Source organism: Dendroctonus ponderosae, unplaced genomic scaffold (genome assembly GCF_020466585.1).
Source record: "Dendroctonus ponderosae isolate FM_Combo_2020 unplaced genomic scaffold, Dpon_F_20191213v2 Dpon_F_20191213_5, whole genome shotgun sequence".
NCBI lineage: Eukaryota > Metazoa > Arthropoda > Insecta > Coleoptera > Curculionidae > Dendroctonus > Dendroctonus ponderosae.
The window spans coordinates 8,261,362-8,286,404 of NW_026018715.1; the positions used below are offsets into that span (position 1 = coordinate 8,261,362).

A 25,043-nucleotide genomic window follows, 5' to 3' on the forward strand; every position below is an offset into this window, starting at 1 on the left:
TGCCCGAAAGGTCCCGCGACAATATTTGACTGAAGAAAACGATCTAACTCAATTTTTAATGGCAGCAAAATTCAAGTTTCCACTGCTTGAAAATGATGGTATTCAAGGCAAAAAATCCTGTTTTTTTTTTAATTTTTTAATATCGCGATTTTGTTGCAATATGGATTTAAAATGTTTTTCCTTCACTGGCTAGACACAGAAACTATAGAACCTCTTTATTTAGTTTATAGATAGGGATATTTTTTTCCTAGATTTTGTGCTGTTTTTAAACTCTTCTCAGATGAGATATGTTTGCTTCGCTATTTATAGATCATTTTTATTATTGAAAAAATATCAAGCCAATTCCCTATAGTCAACGTAGAGCCACTGAATCATCTAAACTTCTCATCTATCGGGCTCCATTATCCATTGAGATTTAACATTTTATGTGTTCCCGAAAACTATTAAGGTTTCCGCAAAAACTAAAAGTTTTTAATCAAAAACGCAAAAAATATACTTTTCTGACAAAAATGGGGACTTTGAAGCCAAAAATGACAAAACTGATTTTGCTAGAAAATTCGCCACATTCATCGATTTGCAGAGAACTTTAGAAAACCGTTTTCAGCCTCGAATTCGACACAAAAACCAAATAATTTTATTCAATTTTTTACCGAAAACAATTAAGATTATCTTGAAAAAACCGTCAGCGGGCAAGTTTAAAAAAAAATGTTTTGAAAAATTCGCCACTTTCACCGCTCTAGAGATCTTTCAAGTTTCTTTAAAATTTCAGGTCATTTAAATTAATAAAATAAAATTAAAATTTCAGGCTACGCAAAAAACGTATTATTTTTAGTTTTACTTAAAAGACTCTTCTCAGGTATTTTCCTTAAATATAAAATAAATTTTATTGGTTCCTAAACAGCTTTCTAATTTTTTTCTGGAACCTTTTGCAGCTTCGAATTTTGGATAAAACCCTAATATTTTTTTCTAGAATTTTTCCCAAGAATATTTCCTCGAACAAGTGTTCTGTTACAGTTTGGTCTTCTTAACAAATTTAAACACAAGACACCTTAAAAATTGATTATTTCTCTCTGATGAAAAAACAAGATAGACATCGAAGAAGCAGGATGGGATGTGGAAGACTATAGAACGGAAGAAGCAGACACCAACACAAATAAGTTAAAGTGTATTATACATAACGTCCCAAGACAACAAACAGCCGCCTCCTTAAAGGTAAAAAATCTAATAACCGCATCACAGAGTGCCGAATATCGTTAAACTAGCATATCAAGGGCAAGACTATTGGGAAGAGTTTAAACCAGCACACATTGCAACGACTCGAAGCGAAGCAAAGCAAGGTGGAAAAATGTCCGCATAATGGACAGTTATTAGCAGCTCATAGTCAAAAAGTGGATGCTTCTGATATGGAAAAGGCAAAGAAAGCTCGGATAATTTATCTAATCTGTGGAAATTTCTTGAAACTAGTGGTCAAAATTAGCAAATTTTCAAAACGAAATGGACACACAGCACAGTTTTCTATGAAAATCAATGGAAAATGTTCTCTTCACGCCGCGTCAGTTCGCGTCGTTGCAATGCGCGTTGATCCTTAGAAGCCATTTACACAACCAAACGAAAGAGGAACCACTTTTCAACGCCTGGAACAAGAACAATTAAACGGTTATACCTTGAAGCCAACCATAATTAACAGCGGTCGCTAAACGAAGCTCTCTGCAGTGGGAATCACTTCCATATCGTCTCGATACTTGGGTATGCACAACGTGACGCATGTATGCTCCCAAACATCTTGAGGATATTTGCTCTCCACTGTCCACGTTCGCTTCTCGATGTCGTAGTACTCGATATTAGCAGTATATTTATCGATCATTGTATCACTCTGGAAGCCGCCGATGAAGTATATCTTGGTATCTACCAGTACTATTCCGGCATGGTAACGAGGAGTGGGAATCTTGGTCACAACCTGCAGAACAGAGAAAATGGTCCAATACGCTTCTTCGAATGGAAAGGAAAACGATCTTTACCTCCCACACGTCTTTTTCAGGGCAGTAAAATTCAATCGTGTTCACCAAAACTCTGTTGTTCTCATCCGAGGTCCACCCTCCGCATACGTACAAACACTTTCCTGCAACAGTCTCAATGATTTACGTTCAGGCCGAACCAGCAGAACTTACCTATGGCCAACATGACGTGATCAGCTCTCGGATTGAGCAAAGGAGCGCACTGTGTCCAGCGTTCCGATTTTACGTCGAAACAGTAGACGCTAGACACACATACATTGTCCCGATCTATTCCCCCGCTGATATAGAGTCGACTTTCCATCAAGTCACTGATTCCTGCGCCAGCATGCTGGCTTATATGGGCGGGAAGATCTGGCATCATATGCCACGTATCTCGGCTAGATTATTCAAATAGAAGAAGCAATTTTTAGGCCTAAATAACCAATCTTTCAACAGGTAACAGTTACATAATGCAAGCAACACACATTCGCTCATCGTCCTCTAATCACTCAGACATTAGCACTTGTGGATAACCGAAGCGAAGTGCCGAAGAAACGTTTCAAGGTTCGCTTCCAGTTAGTTCAACAGAAACAGAAACAGTTAGTTCTTCTCCTCATCTTTTGCTTAAAACTAGAACGCAGCAGGCAAAGCGCGGTGAGGTGCTGAGGATGTGATGCTTGCTGTGTGCTTCATCTTCCGTGATGAACTCAAATTCCTTCGCTTGTTTTCGGTGGGTTTCTGCTAAGAGCGCAGCTCCAATTAGGAGAATTTATACCGCCCATGCCGATGCTGATTCGCAAGTTGGTGCTTCCTGTTCAGCAGTAATAGAAAACTCTGACGAATCAATGCAAAAACTGCTCTTCTGAAGAGTTCTCTCAAACTGGTCTTCCTTTTGGTTCGCTTCAGTGGTCGTTGAAATGGCTCACGTTGTTGCTGCTGCTTCTGCTCGCGCCTCTGCTGGTTTCGGGAGTTGCTTGATTGCGTTTGTAGCATTTGTTAAGATCGTTGTTCACAAGCACAAGCATTCACCTTCTAGTTTTGCCTTTACATTCTTGTGGTTTAAACATGGATGGAGAATTGAGAACTTGAATTTTTTTTTATTTCTTCAATATATTTGCCTATCTATAGAAATCGCGCATACCAAATATCAGCCCTCAAATCGCAATATTTATTTTGCAATAAACATTTAAAGTTGTGATGGCAGGCTATTAATTTGAAACGACAATAAACGCGCGGGAATGGTCGTGACGTCATAGCGCTAGTTCGATCGGACTGCGCAATGCGGGAATACGGCTTGTCGTTGAATTATCTGGGTGTTTGACTGTTCAGAATTCGTTCTGTGCTTTATTAATAATGCAAGCAACACAAAAACAATATTACAAATGCTGTATGGTGCCACTGTGTTCTAGTGCAACCTTTAAAACGCCAGATAGGCTATTTATTCGTGTACAAAGGCACGCAGAAGAGCTCACAAGGACCCAGGATTGTCGTCATTTTGAATTTTTTCTTTCTCTTAATACACTATATAAACGTTCTAACGATAATATCAAGACTGAGGTTGCATATTTGGATGCTCCGCATTGCAACCGCCGCTTGATGTCACAACTGGTCCGAGCTAATGACGACGCGTTACAAGAATGATTTTACCTCTACAGTTTTTAATTGATTATATTAATTACAGAGAAATAAAAAAAATGTTTTGTGGTCAACTGTGGTGTTTTTAATAGTATTAAGTTACGATTGGGAGTAATATTTTTCAAATTTAATTTTTGTGCAAGTTCCCAATGACAGCGGCTGCCCGTGTGTTAACTATTCCAAATAGTACAAAACCGCCCTCAATTACGCTAAAAAGGATAAGGTGGATGGAAGAGCGCGGATCACTTCTTTTCGGGTTGTTCGATTTCATTCTTGCGCTTGTTCGCTCTGCTCACCAGCAATGTTGACGCTCCTGTATAATCAATATTATGGTATCTCCTTTTAGCCGGGAGAAAAGTGGTACTTTTATTTGGCGCTCGAGTTTCAATTCGTTCAGCTAGAGCAAGCCATAAAAATACTTTTGATTCATTTAATAAACTTTGCTGCGCAAAGTCCAATTTACTCTCTTTAAAAAAAAACCGTTCATCCGATGACTTTTCTCAGACGGGCTTCGCTTCCGTTCGTGCTAAACTTTAACTCCCAGAGCAAATTACCATCTTCGCAATGACTACTATGGAAACGTACCTGGGATTGTAGCATTCACAGGTGCTGGTTTCATAGTGTTCTTCTTCACTGATGCCCCCAACTGCATACAACAATCCCCCGATCACATTTAAACTGAACCTGCATCGTTCAATCTTCATCGGCGACATTGTCGTCCACTTGTTTGACCTGAAAATTCGCTTAAATTTTAGCTTTTCATGCACAACTCATTATTAGCTGGCATTACCGGGGGTTGTACTTGAAGCCGAACGGATGTATGTTTTCCTGCAGCGATTGGTTGAAACATCCCCCAACTATATACAGCTCATTGTTAAACACGGCGGTGCCATAGTTGCACTGCTCTACATGGGGAATTGAGGTCAAATGCATCCATTTCCTTTGCCAGGAAAAGCAGTAAGTGATTTCGTTGGTAACTCCGCTCATACCAAAACCGCCGATTTTAAGGATTGCTTGTTCCATTCCCCTGCGGGGTAATTAGATTCATTCCCCTGCGGGACAAACATGTGCTAGCTTACCTTGAATTAAGCAACACTCCATAGGACCTAGTTAGCGACACTGAGTGGCCGTTGGTTTGGGCAAAGGCTTCGTGCAAGATTATTTTCGGCCAGACCGGGCTTTGCAGCCTTCGGTCCTGCAGGCACACATGCAGGATGTTTTCCAGCTTCTTGCTGGAAATTTCCTTGAAATGGATGAACTTCATCATGCGTCCCGCGTCTCCTATGCAGACATCCAAACTATAAATAAATCAATTACAATTGTTAACATCAGTCTGATTGCTGAAAAAACGGAGAAGATTCTCGAACTTACTCCTTACTATCTATATGGAAAAACCAATCAACAACGATCTTGAGGACATCTGCCTCCGAACAATCTACTGGAAAATCATAGGAGAGAAGATTCTCCAACTGCACTGAGGATAATCTATAAAATTCGGCACTGTTGGAGAATTCGAGCAAGTGGCCACTCATGAACCTGTACACCTTCAAAACACGTTTAAGACGGGCACAAACGTGCAAAGTTGATCAGTTACCTTGAGTTTGAGCGATTTTAGCGAGTATGTCTCTGCAATGGTTGCAATATCGACGCAGTTATCTATATCAATCTGGGATTGCAAGTAATTTGAGCAGGCGATGATACAGTTGACCATCTGGACATGGGAAGCAGCTGCCAAGACGTCCTGGACGTTGGCTAAGTTAAGGGCTAAGCGGGCAGTGTAGGCGTATTCCAATAGTTGACGAAAACCTAGCCAATTCCTTTAAATTATTACATCAATAGCGAGTTAGTCTAGTGAAACTTGCCTCGAGCACTGATTCCATTTAAGCAGATCTCAGTTTGCCGGGCTTCCAACATATTATCGGTGAACATGGCTCTAAAGTAGTCGCTGCAAGCAGCCAGTACCGCTCTATGCGCTCGGAATACTCTCCCTTCTACAATGAGGGAGATATCCAGAAGCTCCCCTTTCTGCCATAGCGAGTTCAGACCATCTAAAAGGATGCCCTGATGGGACGAGTGCTCGTAGAAAATCGTGTTGAGGGGTTTGTCGTGTAGGAATGTTTCCATGGAGCGGGCCATTCTTCGAACATCGATGCTCATCTTAAAAGCGGAAGGCTCCAATAAGATAAGCAATTTTTGAGGATCGCAACAATGTCCCTACTGATCACGGCTCTACCATTGAGAGTACGCAGATGCTCTGAAAGAATTTCAAATGTATGCAATGAGAAGAGAAATCGGTTATTTTCTTGATAGGCAAAAGTAGAAATTAGTAAAAGTGAGGTCGGATGGATAAATGCGTAAGACAATGTTGGATGCTGACGTTTTGCTACCACATGAGACTTATTCGCCTTAATTCTGATGATTTCCTTTTTTTCTGACAATAATAAGATCTTTGAAGCAAAAAATAACAAACTTGATTTTTTTGAAAATTCGCCTCATTCATTGATTTGCAGAGAACTTTAGGAAACCCTTTTCAGCTTCGAATTTGGCACAAAAACCAAATAATTTTATTCAGTTTTTTTACCGAAAGCAATTAAGATTATCTTGAGAAAACGGCAAGAGAGCAAAGTTTCCAAAAAATAATTTGGAAAATTCTGATAATTGATGATAATGATAATTTGAAAAAAAAAAAATTTTCAAGTTTCTTTAAAATTCCAGCTCAATCCAGTTTGAGCAAAGTTTCTATTAAGCAATTCTTGCTACGCAAAAAACGTATTATTTTTGGTTTTACTTAAAATCTGACAATCTTCAGGTAATTCCTGTGAAAATTATAAAATAAATTTTATTGAAACACTCGGCTCCTGAACAGCTTCGTTAATTTTTTTCTGGAACAATTTGCAGCTTCTAGTTTTGGACAAAACTCTAATATTTTTTCCTAGATTTTTTTCCAAAAATATTTCCCCGAACAGAACAAGTGAAAGTTATAATGAATTATTCGGAAAACTCGCCACTTTTGTCGCTGTGAATAATTTGGTTTATTTAAATTGCGGCTTCTTCACTTTTAGGTCAATATTTCTAAACAAACCTATCTCTAAATAGAACAACGCCTTTTTCCTAACGTTTTACTGTAAAATACTGGCAAACTGAGAGTCTTTTATGCAAAAAAGTTAAAAGATGGATTTGACAAGAAGTCATCGTTTTTACAGTTTGGTCTTCTTTATCGTCTTTTTCGAATACCCGTTTCACCTTTGAATTTGGGACAAAATCGATACAAAGTTATTTTGTTTTTTTTCAACAAAATTTAGGTTTTCTCAAAAACCTACCAGAGAAAGCAAATGCATATAATCAATATTTGGAAAACTCGTCACCCTCATCCTCTGAAGGTTTTTAGTTTCTTCAAAATTTCCGGATTTTCCCCCGTTTTAGACCAAATAGTTTCAAGCAATATGTGGATTTTTTTGGCCATGAGTTATAACTCATTAACCAATGAGTTAAAACTCATTTTTACCCGAAAAAAGCATTCTAGCGTTACTCGCTACCGTGACCGAAATTTTTGGATTTGAAATAATCGATGTCTGAATTTTGGGCATTTCCATGCTTCAGTATCCCGAAAATGAATTTTGAGAATAAAAAACAACCAATTCAAAAATAAACCAGATATTTAGGAACCAATTTATGCTTTATTTGGACTTGACAAATCCTCTCGTGTTTATCAATGATTCATTGCATCATTCTGAATGACTAATTAATGGCTAAAAGCTCCTACCTTCAAGAAGAAATACTTGGAATCATGATCGCCTTTCGAAAAGAACCGAACCGACTGAAACAAGCAAGGTCGGAAAAATCACTGCACTCCCAGTTATTTAATTGGCACACATTGGACATTTTATTATTTATTAAATCATAGTGAAAGTATGCAAGGAGTAAATGTTGGACTGCTAAACCACCTCAGGTTCTTGCCAATTCACAACTAAGTTCCACAAGCAAGTCTTCACCTGCTTTGTGTTCACAGGCTGGTTTGATTTCATCCATCTAACACTTTCCATGATCGAAGAACCAGCTGAAGACATTGTGCGTGTGACCGTACACAGTTCTTCAAACCAAATTCTCTTTAGCGTTTTAAGTGTTTCAACCCTCCAAAATACAACGAAAAATATTTGAGGCTCTAAAGTCTTTCAGGCACATTCTGATATTTTTCGTGATTGTTAAACAATGACTGCCTGCCTTAAGCTAATGAGCATTTTCTAAAGCAATGAAGTGAAACAGGTTAAATTAGCGGCACTAGCGCAAAGTTATTAATCCATATAATAATTGCTATTTGTGCAAACATAACAGGACATAGACCAGTTAATATGTAGGCAATTGGATCTTGATTGTTCACTTGATGATTAAAATGAACATAATTGTTAGTTTCTGTTACAATTGAAAAAGTCCGCTGAATATTGGTAGTGTGAATTCTAACAGTTCTGGTAACCTGAGGACTCGAGGATGGAGCCTTTCTCACTCTCTTTACAAAAAACTATTGGTTTTCAACAGCTTTGCGTTATTGTTTTATTTAAGACCAAGGCAAAATGAGATCATCAAATACTTACACAAATAATAGTCGTTAGTACCTAAACCAAATCAGCAAATATTAGTAATATAAAAAGTAAAAAAGAGAAGATTATCATTTAAGTAGCAAAAAGCAACAAAAAATCGATGTATCATTTCATTATTAAATTATGGTTGGAATTTTATATTTCTTCGCCACCTATAGATCAATACATATTAATTCAATAGAAACTATTCACTTTTAAAAAGTTTTAGGACTTAATGCTCATTTCTAAGTTGCAACTTCTCACCCTGTATGTTGTACAACTTTGTACCAAGAAGAACTAAGGACGTAGAAAAATAAATCAATACGAACGTTTCAGTTACTTGGATACCCATAAACAGGCCCTGATTGTTCATTTAACATTAGCCTGCACCTTCTTCAAAGGTGCAGATGTTCGAGTGACATTGTCGAGTCAATTACCGCGGAAAATGGATTCCGAGCTTTCGCTCGGATGCGACTTCAATTTCGATTTTGTTCAAAAAGCTTCAGCTGAAAATGTCCTGGATAAGATCACAGTGAAATTCTACACAACGGATGCCAAAGTCTTCACGCAATCGTTCCCGTCCTTCTACAATATGGAGTTCATTTGCAGAAACCTGGCCAAGCTCTTCAATTGTCCTCCGGATGTAATCGGGCTGCTCTATCGGGAAGAGCACATACCTACAGAGGTAAACTAGGCGTCGATCAAAAAACTTCCTGGATTTAAGGACGCTTTTCAGACCAGGCTGGATCAGTTCGAGCCAGACAAGTTTGGTATCCTGGAGTTCAAGCTAATCAGCACTGATCGCGACTTCAAAATTCCCATTGAGAACGCCTACAAGAACCTAACAGTACCGGATATAATTACAGTGCAAGTTGAAAAAGACAACGTCGTCAGTGAAATTGTGGTGGAAATTGATAACAAAGCAATCGAGAAGCCTTTCCTAGGTGAGCAACTGCATCCAACAGTAGGCAAATGATAGAAAACCTCCTGCAGGTGGGTACCGGGATGCCGAAACGGGCATCCAGTACCATCATGGATACACCCAAACTGGTCCCCCCAAGCCAAAAGTGCCCCCAGAAATGAAAAACCACCGCGACACTCAAACTTACTACACCCGGAACAGGAGAACTGAAAGAGAGTATGCCACAGCCACTCAGGCAAGTGCAAAATGTTGCTGAAAAATTGAAAAAACTCCATTCATTTTCCAGGTTTCAACCAAAGGCATCTATTTGCCCAGCGTGTGTGACAAAATCCTTACAGCTGGACCGTATGAAACTGCAGAAGAGCGCGAGAAGCGCCTGGATGTAGAGGGCAAAGTCCGCACCATCCAGAGATACTTCAGGTAACACTTCAGGATGTGATAAATCAGAGAAGCCAGAAAAAACTTTCCTAGGGCCTGGAAGATAAAAAAGCGCCTCAAAGAGCTGAGCGCTGAATTCCACAAACGAATGCGTCTGGAACAGGAACGCGACGAGCAGGAGCGCAAAGACGACGAGGAAAGAAAGAAACACGACCTGGTCCGCAAAGTGTTTCCCATGCGATCCGAGGACTTTGCCATGCTCTACAACATGGTGTGCTTGCTAAAGCAAAACAACCATTCTCAACCATTTACTAGGCGGTTTTTGTAGGTGGATAGATGGAAAAAGTCCGAGATCGATCGCATCGTATCCATGTCATGCGGAGCAGCCAAAATCGCCGAGTTTTACCTGCTGCTGGAAAAGGAAATCGAGATTCTTCAATCCATCGATCGACTTCGCAGCAAAGTGAAAAAAGATCTGGAAGTCAAGAAAGTTATCGACTTCTTCCAGGCGATCGGTAACCCGATTGAATGGGACAGCGACTACAAGCACATCCACATCAGCATGGACACTTTGGAGACGCAAAAAGGACGGGAATACTTCGATCTGTATCAACGACTATGCAACAAATACCTTAAAAAGGACGAGAGGCTGGAGATTTATGCGAACATCAAACAGTACCTGAATACGCACAATTGTTCAGAAAGCCAAGAAATTGTGGCTTTAATAGACAGAGTTTGCGAATTGATTGCCAGGGGAATGTCCAGTAATTACTTAACAGGTAAGTGTAGATCACCCTACCTTAATCCGCTGAACTTATTCGCTTGAGGACATGCAAAAGGTCAAGATCTACTCCACTTTTAAACAGAGATGATTTAGTTTTACGAATACAGCAAATATCAGCTGCAATAAATTCAGTAGTTAGACGATGTCGAAAATGTATTGAAGTGAGTGAACTACATTGCGATCAATTTGTTTAATTTTGCTCTTGTGACACAACACCGATTGAATTTGTGATTTTAGTTTGTTTAAATTTCATGATTATCCGTTAATTTTTATTTTAGTTATTATCAGACGGATTTATTAAGTAACTAGCAATTAAAGAATCGGTTTTTTTGCATTGAAGTGTGTATTGTATTAATTACACACTTCAATAAAAAAACACACACCAATTCCTATTATAACTATCAATTATTTTTTGCTCAAAAATGCTGGCTAATTTCTAAGTTTTACTTGAAAAGGCAAGGTTGTAGAGAAAATTTGAAACAAAATTGTTTCTTTTGAAATTGAATCAAGAAGCCAAATGCGATATTTATTTGATGAAAAATCAGTGACGCAGCATTTTGGTTTAGGCCCAAAAATATTAATAGATGGATTTATTAAAAAATTATCAATTCTTAAAGCGAAAATTTTTCAAAAACTGAATGAAAAACATCCATTAACGTGAGAGTTCGGACGCCACTCAATTGTGCTCCTTCGTTGGCAGTGTGGCAACAATTTATTAAGTTTTTTTTTCAGTCAAACTTAAAGACCCTATATTTTGTTAACGAAGTTTTCCTCAAATGCAGTTTACAATGTAAACTCATATTGTTTTTCGATACTCTATCGTCCCCAGAAGTTTTCCATCTGGAAACTGGACAATCTACTTAAATGTCTGTTGGCTGAAGCCGTCGATAACCAGGCTTTTTCAGTGGGATATTTATAAGATATCCTCAGGACATATTCAAACACAGATTTCTCAGCACTTCCTCTAAAACGATTTGGCCGGCACTATCACCTGATCTGACCACTTGATTTTTGGTTGTGATGTGACGTTGATGATGGTTTCTCCAAAAGGAAACGTAGAAGCATACAGCTGATCACGTGTTTTTCATGCTGACTTAAAGTTGCTTTATAAAGTGTAGTCGATATTGTTACTGCTTTGGTATAGAATAATGGGTTTTTTAAATTAAATCAGGAACGCAAAAGTGTCCTCAGTTTGCCTCACACACCTGGAGTATATACGCAAAGAAACACTCTGAGGACACGGAACATCACACTGATCATGCCAGAGCCGTCGCATTTAGAAGCTTTCAATGTTTTTTAATTAAGTATATTAAAGTCCTACAATATTTTTCCAGGGTTACAAAAACGCATTGAAGCCCTAGTGCTGCACCATTTCAAGTTGCAAGATTGCAACGAGGGAGTAACTAACCATGCGATGAAGATGAGAAAGGAGCACATGACAAAGAACTTGATTTATTGCCCCAGCTGCCAGAAGCTGAAGCCCATAGAAGCGTTCACCATTCATGCTAGGTAATGCTGCCTTGTTGGTACCAAGTCAGGAGGGTAAGCAGTGCTTTTCAGATTGGACAAACTGAAGACTTGCACTACTTGCAAGTGGCTGGACAAGGCCGATGAACCATGGGTCGATCTGGCGCCTTATAAGTTCACTTTGAGGCAGATCAGAAACTACGAAAGGCTACATCAAGGGAAATCGTCTATTGCTTTTATTATGCAGGATAGAGATGTGCATTTTCTGGTCACCTACATATGGCATGGGCATTCAGCGTTGTCGGAGTGCAACGACGTGTACCAACTTCGCCTTGTCAGGTAGCTCAGTAACTTCACTTAAATCCAGCTACTAATTGAAGTGGTTCAGGTGGCAGCAGAGCGCTGAATGGGCTCCATGGAATTGTATTCTACTAACGGTGGAAGAAGCCAAAGAGCATCTGAGGGTGCAAAGCCTAGAAGACGTGTACGAAAAGGAATTCCTTGATCACATTTTCAACAAACACGCTCTGGCCAAGAAGCAGTTTAAACACTTGGCAAGTTACGACCGGCATTTTACCGAATTTGCCAAAGGCGATCCGAAGCTGGATGAGAATTCGGACTATTACAACAAGCCCAACAAGCATGAATGTGATATAGAAATCCCCAGCAATGAAGCCAGTGAACACAATGAAGAAACCGATCAGTCGAGAGATTCACAGATGATTGATGAGCAAATTGACATAGTCGATGAAAAAATTCGACAACGAATTTATGAGCAAGATGATGATGAGGATGAAGATTATGAGTGAAATTTTTAATTAAGGGGATACTTCTTTAATAAATGAGTGTTTACAATACTTAATTAAAATTACACAACTTAAATCATCCGAAGGAGGTATGAAATTATAATAATTTAACCCCCATTGGTTCAGACAGTAAACGAATTTATTCTGTTTCTCTAGAATGTACACTTTCGTCTATAGCTGTTTAAATAGTGTCGTAATGCTGAAGAAATAAAATTTCTTCTTGGGGCAGTGCGTGTAAATGATAAAATGTATTATTTGGCTTGAATTATACCACAGACAAACTTTCTTTACAAGCCCTTTCGCTTTCCTCCATTTTAGACCTTTCCATACTCCGTAGCAAATACTATAAAAACCAAAACTTAGAACTAATGCCTTCTATTGGCCAACAGTATGCCCCGATTTATCACCCATTGATTGTCGTTGGTACTCGATTGAAGCAATCGCTTTCAAACTCCTACTACACTGTTAAATAACGACGAAAAGGGTCTACATAGAAATCTTTTTTGTTTTGAATATGGGCCCACAAATAAATTCTGTTTGCAAAATGTCTCTTTGCTTTCCCCCATGTAGAATCTTTGCATTGCCCTTTGGAAACGCGTTTGGAAAAGAGCAACACCTTAGGAATGCAAAACGCAAACTTATTATCTCCCATTGGCCATCAGAATGCCCCGGTTTATCGCTCATTAATTTGCCAACCAATCGCTACTTTTACTAAACTGTTACATAATTTATAAAAAGGGTCGGCATTAAAATTTATTTTTCGCTTTAAATATACCATATTGCCACGCAAATACTGATAATCGACATAAATTCATTCGTGTATTTGGAAAATGACTGTAAATAAAATGCCGCCGTTCTTCTAATATAAGCAAGTAAATAATAAATTCATAAATTCAATATGGGCTGTGTTTCGGTGTTTACGATAATTAAGCTAATCAACTTAACCATTTTCAAAAATAGGAAAAAATGTCTAATCAAAATTTTCAGCAAGTCCAGTCCTGTGAAAATATTTAAATTTGATTAAACATTTTTACTTAGTCGGTCGTATGTTTCTTTATTTGTCTGAAGTTCAAAAATATATCCATTCTATGAACTGAAACATCTGAAAGCAGTTTAAATTTTGAAAAGAAATGTTAGGTATATTAAAATGGATCCTCAAAAGCTGAATAAAAACTAGGAAACACATTTTTCTTCTTCAAGTTTTCAAAGTAACTAAATAAAGCAGGATATTAGGCAATTCAAACCTAAAAGTTAACTTTATGTTGTAAAAATATGTTGTTAGATTTTCAAGTTCAGTAAATTTTCAAAAAAATGTCTTGTTTTTACTTTCTCAATGATACCACGACCTGTATCATTCTTATTTAACCTTTGCTGGATACAGAAACGTGACATTTTACTTTTAAAATCGGCTTTATCTTCACCTAGGAAAACTTGCGAGAAAAAGTGTCAATGAGAAAATCTGTATATGTATATCAATATATTTTTTTTAATGAATGTAGAAAGAAAGAAATTTGCAGTAAAGCAAATTAACAATTACAAAATTTCAAACATGTCTTATCATACATATATATATTTCATTCATCTCTTTGTGAATAGCAACACAAAAATAATTAAGCCAGTATAGAACTTAGAGCTTCACTATTAAAAATTGTATAGTTGTTAAAACTTTTTTTTTATGTTTCAATTTTATGGACATCAAATTCTGAGCTTAATATTAATATTCGTAATGTAACTTTCTTACCGACAATATTTGTTTCTGTTGGCAGTTTTATTTTGTCTATTTTTATTGCCTATTGTCTCATTTTTGCCAATTTTTTGTTAACTTTCAAGTTACTTCGTTATAATAATTCAACGATAATTTCCGTGAAATAACGCTTTATAATCAAGTACATAATAAAAAACCTGAATGTCGTTTTGGTAATAACATAAAGGATAAACTACATGTTGTAGTATTAAATATGAAAGCCATAGAAAACGTATTAAATCATACATCCAATAGAGCCAATAGAGCGAGGTTTTGGGAATAAAATAATCGAAACAGCATTCTTTCAGTTAGTCCTAAGGTTTAAGTTGCAAATTAAATTATTAACTTCGAGCAATATTGTTAGGCTTCGAAAGTTGCAAATTTCGCAGCTGACAACGGTGTTCCAAGCTTCTACTTCTTTATGTTTTTCGATCGCCTAAACTGGCGAATTAAATGGCCCTAAATATATGTACAAGAATTGAGATTGAGAAGAAGTTTCGAATTAAGATTACTTAAGTACAAGACGAATAAATCGCGGGAAAGCTCGATGAATAATCATAGACAATGAGTGATTAGCATTCGTTCTCTAAGAATTCCCAAGGCATTATTAAGAAGGAAATATAATGAAAATTATAAAGGAATTAGGAGAGGGTGGTTATTCCCCTTCGAGTACCCCCTTTCTGAAGGACATGAGGTTCAAACACCAACATTCAACCAATTAAGCAGTTTTATTGAATAAATTAAATACAACTGGTGGTTCTTAAAACAATCGTCCTGGTTCCTGCTAAGCAGCTTTTCGACTTTCTCTTTTCAAATAGGTACCCAACTTGGCAGTTCTGCATACATTCAAAGGCCAGTTGAGCAATTTCTATGGAAAACAGGTCAAACTTACCCTCAGGTCAACACGCAAACATCCCAAGAGTAGCCAAAACCGAACTAAGCGTCCTCAGGCTGCCATAAACAACACAATAAACCCAATAAAGTTGTACAAAAGCACAAACTTACACATAAACAATAACCTCAATTCAGGATGAACTTTTGACTGATTCTGCCTCCCTCTCTAATAGTTCTTCTCTAATAACGATGACAAATCGTCAGCTAAATATGGATCTTAAAGCATTAATTTAATTTTTAAAATTAAGCAAAGTATACGAAAATGTTGAGGAATAAAATGTGAAATAAACTGTATAATAAAAATTTTAGATAAGAAACTTGAAAAAATATTTATTATTTTAGGGGCCAACAATTGGCAACGTGAAGAAGTCAGTTTGTAGTCTGATTATTCCTTAAAAGGTTATGTTGCGCAGTGTCGAGTTTGAAGTTTGAAAGTCAAGTGGGAGAATCGTGTTTATGTTTTATTCACAGTTTTATTGTAGCAGTTTTTATGGTTTTTATAGTCATTTTATAATTTGATACGTTTAGTGAATATTCCTGAACTTTCGAACATTGCTTCCAGTCGCGCATGATTTGATTGAAGCTGCCATAACTTTAAGCATACGTTGTTAATTTCCTGTTTTTGTTGTGTGTTGTATCTGCACTGAATCTGTCCGTTTTCAAGTATTTATGTTAATTTTTTACACTTGGACAGCTCAAAATGAAGACACTACTGATAATTGTCACAGTATGTGTAATAAAGACTGTGACTTCTTCGGTTGCATCCCAAGATTGGAAAGACCCCCATGATATGAATACAAATGCTAAACAAAAATATCTGCGTTCGTCCTCTTTGGATTCTTCATTTGGAAATGGTGCAGAAAAATCTCAAGCAACTGACTCACTTAACACCTATCTCTTCAACCTGAAGAGGATTGTGTCTGTTCTGATGAAGGCGGCACATATCGACAAAGAAAACCCGGACTTGTATCAGGGACATATTAGATTTGCCATTAAACCCGAAGATCATCAGTTCCTACTCAACTTTGGAAAGGAAGATATAACTTTAGACACATTGAGGGACCTCAACGCCATTTTTAGTGAAGGCTTCCAGAAAAGTTACATCGATGGGTATTTGGACAACGTAAAGTCCTTCCAGTCACAACTCTACTCTGCTGTTGTAAATATTGAAACTCTTTGGATTTTCGGAACAGCTTATATGGTGTATTTTGTACATCAGTTGATGAAGAATGGTTTCTCCTTAGCATATATGTCGAAATTTATCATCCTCTTAGTTCTAATAACTGATTTTGGATTTAGACATTACCATCTAGTTCAGGTAAGCATCAAGGCGATTTCACTTACTTTTTCTTATTACAATATATTTAGCGAAACTACATCAAATTGAGTGGCGGGTTTACTTATACTACTAGCACTCATTTCTTAAATTGCAAGGTAGTGCTATTTATTCAGTCAGATTTGTTAGGTACTAAATGGTTGGCGTACTTTTTATGCATGTAAATTCCTGTTAGATGCGTATTAACAAGCCAATTTTTTCAGGAGACCGAAGAGCATAATTTCAAAGTGGTCTACTCGAGTAAGTGCGACACCACAAAAATGTCATGGACTGAATGGACTAAATTTCTTTTTGGTAATTGCGTTGTGTATAAAATTCGGTTCTGTGCTGATCCACTAATGCACTTTAAGGTTCTGAAGAGTGTGAGAAGCGGTCTGTAACACCTTTGGATACTTTGCTGCATCAAGTTAAGCATCTTATTATTATTCCAATGCATGCGGTGGGAACAGGAATGGGTGGATTTGGAAGTAACATGTTTTGTAAGTATATCCCAATGATATGTTGCCGAACAAAGTACTACATTTTATTATTGATGGTTTTAGCAAATTTGCCATTTCCCATAAATTTTATAATGTGGCCAATGATGTTGATATTCACTCTACTCTTGGCCTTGATCACGCTGACAGTGTTGAGTGGTCACCCAATCGAATTCAACATCTTCCATTTAATTAAAATGAAGTTTGGCGATACCGGGAAAAATTACAACAGCTTAACTAATTCAAAAATGTTTATGGATAAAGTTGAGCAAAGACCTATAGTCCATAATGTCAACATTTCTCTAACACCTGCCGCACCTGCTAATAATGAATTGAAACAAGAGAAAATGCGAATAGACGATGTCTCAGATCCACCATTAGAACACACTTTGGCTGAGCACGCTGATCGATTATGTAATCCACATGCTGAAGACAGCGCACTGGAAAAAACCCCAAAACGACAAAACTTGATCAAAACTGTCGCAAAACAAATTTTGGCTGCAGACAAAGACCTATCATCTAAACAACCTGCTGGAATCGATTTCAACATCTTCCATTCAATTAAACCGAAGCTTAGCGATGCCGAAGAAAGTGATAACAACTTAAGTAACTCAAACAGCAAAATTTGTGTGGATGAAATGGTGCATAGAACCATAGTCCATAATGTCGACGTTTCCCAACCACCTGCTGAACTTGCTCATACTGAATTTAAAGGAGTAATGCGTATCGAGGATGTCTCGGATTCACCATTAGAGCACATTTTGGCTGGGGACGATGATCTATCATGTAATAAACCTGCTGAAGACAGCGCACATGAGAAAACTTGCTCTCCTGAGGCTGATGTAGATACCCCAACACCAAAGAACTTGTCTAAAACTGTCGCAGAGTCACCAATAAAATACATTTTGGTTACGGACGCTGGTCTATCATGTAATCAACTTGCTGAATACAGCGTACAGGAAGAAACTGGCTCTCATGAGGCTGATGTAGATCCCTCAACACCAGAGAACTTGTCTAAAACTCTGGCAGAGTCACCAATAAAACAAATTTTGGCTGCAAAGGATGATTGTTCATGTAATCAACCTGCTGAAGACAGCGCACAGGAAAAACCTGGCTCTCCTGGAGCTGATGAAGATGCCCAAACACCAGACAACTTGTCTAAAACTCGCGCAGAGTCACTAATAAAAGAAATGTTTGTTACAGAGGCTGATTTATCATGTAACCAACCTGGTGAAGACAGCGCACATGAAAAAGCTTGGTCTTCTGAGGCTGATGAAGATTTCCCAGCACCAGAGAACTTGTTTAAAACTCTCGCAGAGTCACGAATAGAAGAAATTTTAGCCACAAAGGCTGATCCATCATGTAATCAACCTGCTGAAGACAGCGCACTGGAAAAAACTGGCTCTCCTTTAGCTCATGTAGGTGCCTCAGTATTAGAGTATATAAAATTGAATAAAACTTTCGAAGAGTCAATAATAAAACAAATTTTAGCTCCAGAGGCTGATCTAGCATGTAACCAACCTGGTGAAGACAGCCCATATGAAAAAGCTTGCTCTTCTGAGGCTGATGTAGATTTCCCAACGCCAGTGAATTTGTCTAAAACTCTCACAGAGTCACTAATAAAACAATCTTTAGCTACAGAGGCTGATCTACCATGTTACCAACCTGCTGAAGGAAGTTTACATGAAAAAATTTGCTATCTTGAGTCTTATGTACATTCCCCAAAGGGACAAAAAATTAATAAAATTGTTGCTGATCCACCAATAACGAAAATTTTGGCTCTAGCTTCTGCATTATGTAATAAACTTGCTAAGAACAGCTCACAGAAAAAAACTTGTTCTGCTGCAACTGATGTAGATCGACCAAAAGCAGAAAACGAGACTAAAACTGTTGAAACAATTGATACATTCGATAAGGTGATCTTAAATTCCCCCACAGCACAAAGCTTATTTGAAAATATGGGTACCCATTTAAAATATGACGATGATGATGGACAAAGGGGAAAAGTTATATTTCCTGAAGGCAGCAATACATGTTATATTCCCAATTTGAAAGTGAAGTTAAAAAATTCTAGGATTGTGAAAGGTCTTGGAAATCTTTATTAAGCAGAGCCCCAGTTCAATCAGTCAGGAAAAGACGGATAATGCTAAAATTGATTTAAAATAATTGTTTTGCACATTTTATATTTTTAATGTCTGTTTTGATGATGTCCAATTTTATATTTAGAATGCTTTATAATATATATATATAAGTGAAAATCGTAATTAATACTTTGATTTTGATAATATATCTGATATAACACTTTTCATTGAGTTTAATTTATCCCATCCAGTGCAACTGTTGCACGACGTATTCCCAAATAGACAATTTCAATAGTGATAAATCTGGTGAACGTGGAGGCTCAAATAATTTGCATTTTTTTTAGTGAATAACGATGTTTATTAAATTGTTTTAATATGTATTAAAAAGTTTTATCAATTGCTTATTATTAACTCATATGTCCACTTACAGATGTTTTCCGATCTCATTCGCATTTCCTTTAACTTAAGTAGAGACTCAATGGTTTGTCAATCAATCATTATACTATGAACAGGGTTTTTGAATAGCGGTATTTAAGTTTTGCAATATTGAGTCCGTGGAAATATCGCGAGCACACGTTGTCCTTATAAAGTTACTTATGCAAGCACTTGTATCAGTCAATTGTCTAAAAAACGTTTTCGCATAGCCAATGAAACTAGGTAATGCGATTTGGACTTGATACTTACGTGCAAATTAGCGTTTTATTTGGGAATCTGTACTCTGAACCGCTAAATTGAATTAACTCAGTTTTAGGCCCACATTCGGTAACAAACTTCTTGATTCCTCTGGTTGATTTTAGTCTTTGCAGGCAATTAATGATTTCACTGTCCGGCTTAACTACAACAGTAAGTGAAGGAAAGTCTTGTCCAATTTTCCTTGATTCTTTCGCACGTACTTTTACGCAAATTCAGGTGATTATAGGCAAATTCCGCTAAGGATTCTGCCAAAGAAAAGATAAACTTTGGAAGGAACTTGATATCATCTCTGAGTGAACATTTTTCTATTTCTTCTTGGTAGATTTGTGTGCAGTTTTTAAGCGATTCGATATATTCATCTTTAGGGGTAACGAACAACTGATTACTTCGTGCTATTAAGCAGGACTTTACCGAGTTTACAATGTTCTAAAATTATCTAACTTTAATTATATAACTATTGTTGGCCAATTATGGATAAATCCGCTTACCGACAGGTTGACCGTGACGTTTTTTCCTCCTTTGTCCAAGCATAAATCCTTAATTGTACGATCAAATTGTGTTACATTGATGGTGTTTAAGAGTAAATCCATATCACGCTTGATTCGTCCAAAATTTACATCTAGAACGGGAACATATGGATCAATCAATACTCAATATCAGTTACTTACCTTCTCAATTGATGAACGTTGGAGTGCTTGCAAGAAGAACTGAATTGAGTTTCTAAGTGCACGTGAGGAGGAGAGTTCGAATGATAGCAGTAATAAGTAAAACTCAAATTTAGGGAAATTGTGTATTAAAAAAGAGATGTTTTATAATAATTCTGAGACAGAAAGACTGTGGGTAGTTCAGAGTAATATTTCTAACATACTTCTTTTCTTGATGTTCTTACAAGTCAGTTTCTTCACGTATTTGAACAGAGCATCTACTATATTGGCTGGTGTGGTGTCTTTGCAGTTGGATTCCAAGTCGTTTACTACACATTGTTGAATATCTGATAGTTTGCTAAAAAATGCAAGACAAAGTTGCTTAAAGCATTCGTTTAAACGTAGAGCAAATCATTCATTCAGTGACTAAATTCAGGATTTGGATGGTTGTATATTTGGCACAAATTGTAATTTGCATGCTTCACATAGGCTCAGATTTCTTTCTAAAAGGGTAAATCTGGATGTGAGCTAAAACTTTCGGGCTGACTTAATTTCATAGTTTTTCACTCAACTTTTGAATAATTTAAGTTACAACTGCACGAGAAAGAAAGATTCGATTTTTATCGGTTATATTTGAAATTTGTTTGCAGCCATTACTCAAGTTTAGATTTTTTTGATATTTTTGCAACCTCATTAAGCAAACATCACTCCTCAAAGAAGTATTTCCAACGAAATTAACTGCGAAGTTTGAATTTATTGGTATCGAAGTACCATCGGTTTTAAGTCCAATTTGGATATTTAGACGAATCATCCGAATGATTTTGAGGTGAAAATTTCAATAAATATCTAGTTGAAAGTCTTTTTACTATAATCTTTGAAACGTGGATGATAATGGGATCGGTCTGTTGTGGTTTTCAGGAAAAAACTTCTGAGCAGCTTATCAGGCATTTGGATAATGTCAGAGTAAATTTACTGTTTGAAACTGTAAAAAAAAAATTGTTTTCTAACGATTTTTGTAGGTCGTCTAATATGCAATTGAGTGCATTTATTATGTATTTAAATGAGCCTTTAAAAGCCGCCAACGAGCTGGATTTTTAACAAACATTTCAAGTTTAAGATCTGCATTCGACTTTAACCGGAAAGTATTCAAAGACAAAATATATTTTTTTATTTCTGATTCAGTTGCAGGCATACGCATTTTGAGGATTCAGAGTTGACCCTCCTGAAAATTGCCCCCGATAAAGATGCACAAATAAGTTAGTTAATAAACAAGTTAGCACACTTTTTGAAGCAGCAAGTTGGGTTTTAATGGAGTTATCATATAATATTTAGATCTGATTTATTTTCCTTATTAGTTATGATACTCTTATCTTTCCTTGGTCTCAGACAATGTGTGAAGTAAAAATTTTTGAACATCGTTTATTTCATTACGTTTCGACGAGACCACAGCGCCATCATCAGATTTAAAATTTACACAAATTCATGATTGGTAAAATCAACGTTCTTTTAGGTCTTTGCCTTCTTGAGAGTAAAGACGGCACTTTACGGCACCTAGACATTACAGTAATCAACAATTGAAAAACTGCATATTTTGTATTTTTTTCCTATTTTTGTAGCTCTCAATTATTTGTTCAAGGAGTAAACTTGCGATAAATCTTGTTGCGGCATTTTACCGATTTTCCCTGGAATTTAGCCATTTGTATAATTTGCGGCAAATCGTATTGTTGAGTCTGATTTTTTCAAAATTCGGAAGAAATATCAGCATCTTTTTCTTAGATTATGTTTATTTGCTAAAAAGTGCATTTAATGGTGGTAATATACATTAAAATAATTAAAAATAATCGGATTTTTATCGGTAGTTTAAACAATTATTAAGAGAGTTAAATCATTCAAAGAGCTTGAAGAAACCGGTCGGTTCGATGCATAACAGGAAGAATTTACTTACTCGCATTTATCCTTATCAATTTTCAATGAAAATGGAAGAGTGGGCAAGGAAGTGAGACTAAGATTGCTGGTATCAATTTTAAAAGTGCCATTGACACAGTCTTTGATTTGCTCGGTACGGGATGACACACATTCCACTCCTCCTTCAGCCACAAACACTAGAAAACATTGATTTGTAGGAATTGAAGACTTCGGTCCCATAAAATAATTTACTTGCAAGCCGATCTCCGTCTCTATAACAGGCGAAATCTGCAATTTCTTCGATGACCTTTACAGCGGAGTTAATATGGTTGATTTCAACTTCCTCCAGACATTCTTTGGTAACATTGACAGTCTTGAAGATGCAGTTTTTGTAGTCTTGGCGCTTGTTGCAGTATTTTCCAAAGACCTCGTCCATAGAGCCGGTTTTTTTCGCCTCTTCCAGTTCTTCCTTGATTTTACTCGGGCTGATTTGCCCCTCAAGACATGTACGTGTTTCATTGATGGCTATCTACAGTTTTAACGTATTTATTAGTTTGTTGTTTCTGGTCTTTTGTTTACTCCTAAGGTTATCAATGTCTATAGTTTTATCAGTGGTTTTTGATAGGAGCATATGCACAAAACTGTACGCGATGGGAAATTTGTAATTGTAATGAGATTAATCTATCAAAACAATTTTCTTTTAAATTAAAATACAGTAAATAAAGGTAACAAAAAAAATTTAATGTGACTCAGTTATATAAATATGAAATTTAAATCCTACCTTTACACGTTCGTAGGTATCACTTTTGCCTTTTTCCTCGCATCTTCTCTTAATTTCTGGTATATCATCTAAGCTCATGGGAATGTTCGGAATCTCAATTTCCGCCCAACAAACTCCTAAAACATTTTAGGGCAGTTAGTTTCCTTGCTGGCTTTTTTGCGAGTAGGTACTTCAATATTTTCTGAAAACAATTTTCTTACCTAAAAAGAAGACAAACAGCAAAGTGCACGACTTCATTTCAAATATGATTAGTGTCGGCCACTTTTCCCAGCTTAACTGGCTTTGTTTGGTTCAAGCAACCAAAGGTCGAATAAATGATTGAGGGGGATTTTAATCGCATCAGGTTATGACCTTACTTCTTATATTATTTTCATCCCATTAATTGTTCTGATAATGTACCAACAGGAAACATGGGCGCGCTAATAGAAATTAAAATATGCAGTCAAGAAACTAGACATTTTTGTGTTTTAAGTACAATTTTCTCCTTAAAAATCGTTTAGTTCGGAGCCTTTGATGATTGCTTTAGTAACTGAAGGCATTTCAAGCACAATATAACCAATCAAGTGGGAGGAAACGTGGATTGTTTTCTCTTTAGAGTTTCTGAAGTGATGCCTATGTTGATGAATAGTAAATCGCTTATTTGGTACTATAGGCTCTAAAAGGATTTTTAATTATTCTAGCAGCCGTTTAATAGCTGCTTCTTTGTTCATCCTAATTAACTCAAGGAACATTCCGTTGATTTCAACAACATTTCTGGTCGATTTGCTATTTATCACCATACGTATTTATCTAGTATATAAGAGTAGTAACATTTGAAGCAATTCATCGTATATTTCCAAAATATTTTTGTTCTCACAGTTGCTGTTACAGTGATTTTGAAGAATACTTTGTTATTTGCTCATGGGAAATCCATGAAATTTCGTATGAAACTTTTAATATTAAAGAAAATAGTATACTGTTTCTTTTGGCTGCTTCCGCTTTTCGCTTCATTTTTATATTTGGCTTCTGTATTTACTGCATTTCTATACCTTTTCCTGTTTCACATGCATTGAAGCAATAAGTTCTTTTTAGTATCTCGTTAGTTAATTTTACTTTAACTTTATTTATTTGTTCTTTTTAAAACTTCTGATTATAAAGTCTTTCAATCTGGTTCTTGTGCATTAGGCGTATTAGCTTAATTGCTTCTTGTTTTAATACGTTTGCTATTATAGTAGTTGTGAGCACACAATATATTAAATAATTAAAATAAGTCTGTTACTTTGAGACATAGATTCAAGGAATACTAATCGTATGAATTTTTCTTGTATCTCCCAATTTTTTGTTGTCAATTTTTTGTGTCTATCATTTAATTATCATTATTGATTTGTCTATAATATTTGCTTTTATATGTTCGCTTTCGTAACCTTTTCTATATGGCTTGCTTTTTTTACCTCTTAAATTCTATCGTTTGTATCTTTCAAGGTTACTCAAAACTACTCGAATCTCCTCACTCATGATGTTATGACTGAATCGAATTTTCTTTATTCAACGATGCCAAAACGAATTATGTTGCTTAAATGGGGCTTGAGAAACTTCGAAAAAAGGAGGCTATTTAGTTCTCTCTGGAATTATCTAAAAATAAACGTTCTTGCTCAGTTTTCTTCCGAGAAATGAGCAGAAAGGGACGAAAAACATGAAATTTTAACAGAATCTTGCACCTAAGTGTCTGATATTAAAATTTCGCTTTCTGGGTCAAAACTACTCGAATGTCCTCACTTATATTGTTGACTGAATCGAATTTTCAATATTCTAACCAACGATGCCAAAAGTAATTCTCTGGCTCAAATGAGTCTTGAGAAACTTCGAAAAAGAGACTCGAAAAAAAATTACGCAAAACTCAAACTTCTTGGAAGTCAAGACGTTTTTGAGAAAACTGCCAACATTTACTTA

General features: G+C 36.5%; 5 protein-coding genes across 9 annotated transcripts; 2 read left to right on the forward strand and 3 right to left on the reverse strand.

The window, feature by feature from the left end:
- Window positions 1-1,152: 1,152 nt before the first annotated feature.
- LOC109539644 (kelch-like protein 26) lies at window positions 1,153-15,380 on the reverse strand. 4 transcript variants are annotated; one of them, XM_019907527.2, is made up of 11 exons: window positions 15,197-15,380; window positions 5,848-5,883; window positions 5,492-5,786; window positions 5,224-5,435; window positions 5,001-5,173; window positions 4,709-4,927; window positions 4,420-4,656; window positions 4,215-4,361; window positions 2,169-2,392; window positions 2,019-2,119; window positions 1,153-1,957 (listed from the first exon to the last, which is right to left on the reverse strand). In XM_019907527.2, the coding sequence occupies exons 3-11, from the start codon at window positions 5,784-5,786 to the stop codon at window positions 1,694-1,696; spliced, it is 1,872 nt and encodes a 623-aa protein (XP_019763086.1). In that variant the 5' UTR covers window positions 5,848-5,883; window positions 15,197-15,380; the 3' UTR covers window positions 1,153-1,693. The 4 variants fall into 4 exon arrangements, with proteins under 4 accessions (XP_019763086.1, XP_019763087.1, XP_019763084.1 ...); XM_019907528.2 differs by lacking the exon at window positions 5,848-5,883; XM_019907525.2 differs by having other exon boundaries at window positions 5,492-5,883; window positions 15,197-15,379.
- LOC109539645 (IQ and ubiquitin-like domain-containing protein) lies at window positions 8,578-12,854 on the forward strand. Its single transcript, XM_048666642.1, has 9 exons — window positions 8,578-8,888; window positions 8,940-9,147; window positions 9,197-9,360; window positions 9,412-9,545; window positions 9,597-9,774; window positions 9,832-10,282; window positions 11,622-11,796; window positions 11,848-12,093; window positions 12,143-12,854. The coding sequence occupies exons 1-9, from the start codon at window positions 8,649-8,651 to the stop codon at window positions 12,561-12,563; spliced, it is 2,217 nt and encodes a 738-aa protein (XP_048522599.1). The 5' UTR covers window positions 8,578-8,648; the 3' UTR covers window positions 12,564-12,854.
- Window positions 15,381-15,593: 213 nt separating the features above from the next.
- LOC109539605 lies at window positions 15,594-19,314 on the forward strand. Of its 2 annotated transcripts, XM_019907457.2 has the most exons (5): window positions 15,594-16,516; window positions 16,738-16,828; window positions 16,885-17,013; window positions 17,077-18,428; window positions 18,502-18,544. In XM_019907457.2, exons 1-5 carry the CDS (start codon window positions 15,899-15,901, stop codon window positions 18,517-18,519), a joined length of 2,208 nt encoding a protein of 735 aa, XP_019763016.2. In that variant the 5' UTR covers window positions 15,594-15,898; the 3' UTR covers window positions 18,520-18,544. The 2 variants fall into 2 exon arrangements, with proteins under 2 accessions (XP_019763016.2, XP_048522415.1); XM_048666458.1 differs by having other exon boundaries at window positions 17,077-19,314.
- A 111-nt stretch (window positions 19,315-19,425) lies between these two features.
- On the reverse strand, window positions 19,426-20,540 carry LOC125504462. The gene is made up of 5 exons (XM_048666459.1): window positions 20,453-20,540; window positions 20,273-20,403; window positions 19,985-20,210; window positions 19,776-19,926; window positions 19,426-19,714 (listed from the first exon to the last, which is right to left on the reverse strand). Exons 2-5 carry the CDS (start codon window positions 20,372-20,374, stop codon window positions 19,594-19,596), a joined length of 600 nt encoding a protein of 199 aa, XP_048522416.1. The 5' UTR covers window positions 20,375-20,403; window positions 20,453-20,540; the 3' UTR covers window positions 19,426-19,593.
- A 20-nt stretch (window positions 20,541-20,560) lies between these two features.
- On the reverse strand, window positions 20,561-23,445 carry LOC109539606 (27 kDa glycoprotein). Its single transcript, XM_019907458.2, has 5 exons — window positions 23,315-23,445; window positions 23,115-23,230; window positions 22,586-22,862; window positions 22,374-22,530; window positions 20,561-20,786 (listed from the first exon to the last, which is right to left on the reverse strand). Exons 1-5 carry the CDS (start codon window positions 23,349-23,351, stop codon window positions 20,630-20,632), a joined length of 744 nt encoding a protein of 247 aa, XP_019763017.2. The 5' UTR covers window positions 23,352-23,445; the 3' UTR covers window positions 20,561-20,629.
- Window positions 23,446-25,043: the final 1,598 nt, after the last annotated feature.